General features: G+C 43.5%; 1 protein-coding gene across 2 annotated transcripts; it reads left to right on the top strand.

Annotated features, from left to right (window-relative positions):
• The first annotated feature begins 367 nt into the window (after positions 1 to 367).
• LOC103695631 (transcription factor bHLH131-like protein) lies at positions 368 to 2,520 on the top strand. Of its 2 annotated transcripts, XM_008777002.6 has the most exons (3): positions 368 to 734; positions 888 to 1,078; positions 1,172 to 2,520. In XM_008777002.6, exons 2-3 carry the CDS (start codon positions 899 to 901, stop codon positions 1,613 to 1,615), a joined length of 624 nt encoding a protein of 207 aa, XP_008775224.1. In that variant the 5' UTR covers positions 368 to 734; positions 888 to 898; the 3' UTR covers positions 1,616 to 2,520. The 2 variants fall into 2 exon arrangements, with proteins under 2 accessions (XP_008775224.1, XP_088580503.1); XM_088724377.2 differs by having other exon boundaries at positions 888 to 2,520.
• The last annotated feature ends 3,279 nt before the right edge of the window (positions 2,521 to 5,799 follow it).

Consider the following 5,799-nt stretch of genomic DNA (forward strand, 5'->3'; position numbering starts at 1 on the left):
ACATGGATTAGTTCACCCAAGCTACCAGACAAGACCGTCAATTCCTCGACAAATTCTCCTCTCTTTCATTAACATCTACCAAGAAATGTATCAGAGAATCATCGAGTCAATGTAAAATCATGAATAGTTCATAAGATTTTCCAATAGTTCCATCAATCCCTCACTATGCCTGCAAACAAGCATAGCCGGTTAGCCCAGAAGCTTTGTCAGTCTCCAGGCTCGTTGTCCCGCCAACAGGCAAAATCCAGCCTCCAACTTGAACCCGGTACAATGTTCCACCGGTCCACCCGTCCCAGTCAAAGAAGAAGGTAAGGAGACCAAAAGCCATGCCTCTTTTCTCTCTTCTTTTCCAGAGCCAAACGGAACCCCCTCGCCGGCTCCCGCACGAAACACGACGGCGTTGGTCGGGATCCCCCTGCCCCCCGTGTCCCCCAAAAGCCCCGTCCCCTCCGCCGTCACGCGCCGTCCCGATGCCCTCTTTTTACCTCGTCTTCTCCTCCTCCTCGGGAACACTTTACTCCCCAACCCTTTCCTTTTCTCCTAGTCTTTTACCCATCCCCAGGTAATTTAACCAAATAAATACCTCCCCCTTTTTTTTAACCGCGAGGTTATTTTCTCTTATAAGTAGGAGGTCGTGGCTTCCCTCCTCTTTTCAAACCCGGGCGGTGTCTTTCCCGTTATCCCTGATTATCCCACAAAATTAATAGGAAAGGAGGAGAAACAGGAAGAATAAGGTAAGATATTATCCGATTCGCATTATATTTGGGGTTTTACTCCTGCCTTCCATCTTTGGTTAGTTCTTGATTCCTTGAATCAAAATTGTTATTTCATTTAATTTTCCATTTATAATCGTTTGCTGTGTTTCGTCTTCTCGTACTTGTGCATAGAGGATTGAAATATGTTAGCTATTGGAGCCGGCGGGGTGGCGGCGAAGGGGATGGACGGCGGAGGAGCGGCGCCGAGATCAGCTGCGGAGACGAAGGCTCACCGGAGCCACAGCGAGGCGGAGAGGAAGCGGCGGCAGCGGATCAACGGCCACCTCGCCACCCTCCGGAGCCTCCTCCCATCGGCCGCCAGAGTACGTAATTATTGTACCACGCCCTCCCCACCCCCCTCTCTAGCGTCCAGATCATATCAGACGGCTGAGATTAATTTGATTGGTGCTGCTCAGATGGACAAGGCGACGCTGCTGGGGGAGGTGGTGAGGCACGTGAGGGAGCTGAAGGGGATGGCGGATGACGTGGCGGTGGTGGTCCCCGGGGAGGGGGATGAGGTCGGTGTGGAGGAGAAAGGGGAGGGGGAGGAAGGGAGGGTGAGGGCGTGGGTGTGCTGCGCGGACCGGCCGGGGCTGATGGGGGAGCTGAGCCGGGCGGTCGGGTCGGTGCGGGCCAGGGCGGTCCGGGCGGAGATGACGACGGTCGGAGGGAGGACGAGGAGCGTGCTGGAGGTGGAGATGATGGAGGTGAAAGCAGGAGGAGGGAATGAGGGGCGGCCGGCGGTGGCGCTTCAGGCCGCGCTCCGGGCGGTGCTGCTGGCCAAGGGACCCGGTTCGGATGGGAGGACCGCCGAGAGTTTTAAGCGGCCCCGCCTTGCATCCCGGTTCAACACCACGTAGATTAACTCTTTTCTTTTCTTTCCGTTTTATTTTATTCTAAAAATGTATTAAGTCCTATGGTAGTGTAGCGATACTTCTGCTTGTTGGCGTATGAATACTAGGGTATGTTCGGTTCGGTTTTTACTCTCTCTTGCACGTAGTTTGGTGCATGATGCAGTACCCAAACAGATGTAATGTCTTCGCAAGGAAAATATATTTGTAGATTTTGGATTTGCACCAAACTAACTCCTCATTTCTGTGACTGCAGAGCAGCCTTTCTGTGGCATGCAAGTTGATGAGAACTTTGAGTAAGCTGAACTTGACCCTATGAGAGTGTTACGAAGCTCCCAATGACAGCTAGTCATTAGAAGATAGATGGTTATCAAAAAAAACATGCACTATATATGGGATGGCAGATGCTTGTAGGCTGTCTTGTTTGATGGTTGTCCATCTTGCAATGATGACTATATGCTCTGCGGTGTGGCGGGTGCACTGCAGAGGATCCATGCTCCGAGAAAATAAGAGGTCCATTCAGAAAGTAAAATTTTGGTGTTCGACATTTCATAATATGTCATGAAAATTAAGCCATGGCTGATTGAATGGTGAAGGCACTACAATTTTACGTACACAAGATCACTGCTCAAAATCCACACACGAATGTATGAGATGCGTTATGGAGACAATGTTTATGGTGACATGTTTTGTTCTTTGTCAGAAAAATATGAAAGATCGTAATTTTGTTGGAAAGGCTCTATGATTGCTTGCACTGCACGAACATTAAGTGCTTTTCTATTTTCCATTAGCCCATTTATTATGAGTCAGCTCAATAGTCATCAACCATGGGCCAGTCAATAATCCAGATATATATTCACAAAAAACTGCGAGCTGTGAGTTGTTCCTGCACTTTTGGCCATTATTTGATCATGTGAGTGGAAAGTGATCGAGAGGCAAGGAAGAATAATGAACAGATTTATTCGAACAGATTTAGGCTAAAAATTTTATAGAATTAATCAGGATATCTAAACAGGTCCTTAAGAGATCAGAAAACCCTGGACTTTGCAATCCAAAAACTTTTGGTATACCAAAAATAGATCAACTTTCTATGTAGATTCTATTGCGCGCTAGAAGACTTATTTGGGGATGCATTAGTCTTTTTTTCTGATTCCTCTCATGTTTCTTTTCGGAGTGCCCTGAATTATACCTGTAATTCCCTTCATAAGGGGGTATGCAGTTTTCAGATTATTTTTCTTTGCACATCCAATCTTTGCTCGATATCGCTCGTAATATAGTACCCCTAGCCTAGATGGAATGCTGCATTTTAACCTATTCGATGACTGCATTTTTGCATGAGTACAAATGCATATAATGGATATAATCTCATGTTCAAACTGCATATAATGCTCGCACAGATTCATACATATATAACAGGCATTGTAATTGGCGCACCCTTAGCTGAAATAAGGTTGATGATTACCTTGATCTGCTCAACAAGGAAATAAAGGGGGTTGCACTTTGAATACTGCAAATATTCATGACCCAGAAAGATGGGAGGGAAAAAAAGGGACAAAGAAGAAAAGAAAAAAGAAAAAATAAAGGAGAGAGAATTTTGTGACTACAGCATTCCCACCCAACAGTTAAATGGTCAGACAAAATCAAGACCAGACATGTGCTTAAAGCAAAACAATCTAATAAAATAATTGTAGAAGAAGGAGAAAAAAAAATAAAAGAAAGACAAATAATTTTATATCTATGTTCTGTCATATTCGGTATATTTCAAGAATTATATACATTCGTGTATAGACTCCATATAACGAAAATAATATAGGCTGATATAGTATTACACTAATAATAGAAAATATTACTGACTGATACAAGTTATCATATGATTTCTAAAATTAGTTTTTTCTAAAAAAAATATGATTATGGATTTTGTATCACCATATGAGAAATGCTAGTGGAATTTCAGGAAAAGCCTCCATGAGTTTAATCTAGAGGATAAGATTCAGGAAGGTTAAATATGCTTATGAGTGAGTTAATCCATTATTGGAGCATCAAATTAATTTTCTTAAAAGAGAGATCAATATCAAATTGTAGTATGGAATTGTCAAGAAAATCTAGAGTTGGCTTAGCTCAAATGGGATCTAGTATATGATTACTTGATCATACGATGGTACAAATATGGTAATTATCTTGAGTATTAATCATGATCTAGTGTATTTGGAAAGTAAGGATAAAGTTTTGCTTGGATATTATTAAAAAAAAAATTGATGATCTGGGATTATTAAGAAATTTTAGAGAATATTGATCAGAGTTGCGCAGCAAAAGTATGGTGGACTGAGTCATTTTAAACTGAGCAAAATATTGACTATGTTTTGGTAACTAGATAGTTCAATAAAGAAGGTTTTTATTAATAAGAAAAGGTTAGGTTAATCGTGATAAGACTTTGTTATCTCTCTGATAGATTCTTTTATTATTGGTATGCTAAAAAAAAAATAAGCATTACATGATAGGGTGAGTTGATCAGGATCTAAATTTTTAAGTATCCAAATAAGTCATTTGTAATTGTTCCCTCTTTATGATTTATAAGTTTATGCTAAATTTAAAGCCTTCTAACATATCGAATCACGGGATCAATATTTAGCTCTCTCGGACTTACTCTTGTGATTTGATACCCATCATTTTGAGATAGACCATTGCTGACTAATGACCATCATTACATACTCATTTTGTGAATTATATTCCTAGCCATATAACGATTTGACTCTAAAGTTGGTAATTATTCTTTAAGGGATCAACACACTACCATGATAAGTGTATGAGATCTATTTCATTTCAAATTCTACCCCAAATACAATTAATTTTATCGATCCTGTTGTGAGATAATTCCAATCTGATCTAGAGTGACTTGCATTAAGATGATGATTTCAATCTTAGATTTTAGTTAGTCACTTCTCTAGTGCAAATCTTACTAGTTTATATGAAATTTTTACAATTGATCCGAAGTTATCTATCACACTGATTTTGATCGAGGATAATAAGATCTTAAGTTTATGTTACTCAATGGGCTGAGCATCTCTAAATTTGGGAGGCCTAGATTCTTCAAATTTTGAGGACAAAATTCTTTTAAGGAGGGAAGAATGTAAGACCAGGCCCAAGAAGGGCCATATTGAACTGAAGTCGGCGGGCAAGTTAGTAGGGCAATTTGGATAGTGGTGGAATAGGGGATCACGGTCGTGATCCCCTGCTCTGCCTTTTTTGGGCGCGGCGGGAGTGGAGGCACTGTGGCCGTTCTGCAATTGCTCTACGATTGCTTGAGCGGCTGCCGATCACGCTCAACCGCTGTGGAAATCGTGGCGGGGAGCCATTTGAAAGCTTTCTATAAAGCCTCCTCTTCCCTTCCTCTGGATCCTCTACCGAGGACCTCCTCCCTCTCCTCCCTGCAATTGTGATGCGTCGAGCCCTTTCCTCCCTTTTCTCTCTCCATTTCTTGCTCCGAGGCTCCTTCTCTCCGTTTCGAGTGTCGTCGCCACTAGCCGTTGGACCGAGCCTTCCTTGGCTGAGACCCCCCCGCCTCCGACGATCGCTGGTAAGCCTCCTTCCCTCTACTCTTCGATCTGTAGCCGAATCAAGTTTTCTTTTCATTTTCCATGTTCTGGATCCAAACTGAGGACTCGATTTTTTTCCTCTCCTCGTCGGCCACCGCAGTAGCCGTCAGCTGCTGCTGCTGTCGATGGCTGACCATCAACCCTAGGCCGACTGCTGCCAGAACCTCTCCTCTCTTCCCTCTCCTTCCTCTCTTCTCCTCCTTCTTCCTTGTGTTCTCAATGGGATGAAGAACCCCTCTTTTGGGTCATCATTGGGCCGTGATTATTCATCTAGGCCCTATTTGAATTTGGGCCCAGTTCATTCATTTTGGGCCTTGTTGGGTCGTGCCCATTTTGGGCCCTATTAGGCCTTATTCACTTTGTTGGGTTGTGCCCATTTTGGGCCCTACCCACTCTTTGGGCCATGCCAATTTTGGGCCCTATTGGGCCTTGTTCACTTTATTGGGTTGTGCCCATATGGGCCAACAATGGGCCCAGTTCAGTCATTTTGGGCCCTGTTGGGCCATGCCCGTTATGGGCCAAACTTAGGACCAGTTCAAACATTTTGGGCCCTATTAGGCCGTGCTCATTGTGGACCCATCCTGTTCACCGTGTTGGGCC

Source organism: Phoenix dactylifera, chromosome 7 (genome assembly GCF_051530095.1).
Source record: "Phoenix dactylifera cultivar Ajwa chromosome 7, Ajwa_hap1_PhDact_Kaust_v1.1, whole genome shotgun sequence".
NCBI classification, from domain to species: domain Eukaryota; kingdom Viridiplantae; phylum Streptophyta; class Magnoliopsida; order Arecales; family Arecaceae; genus Phoenix; species Phoenix dactylifera.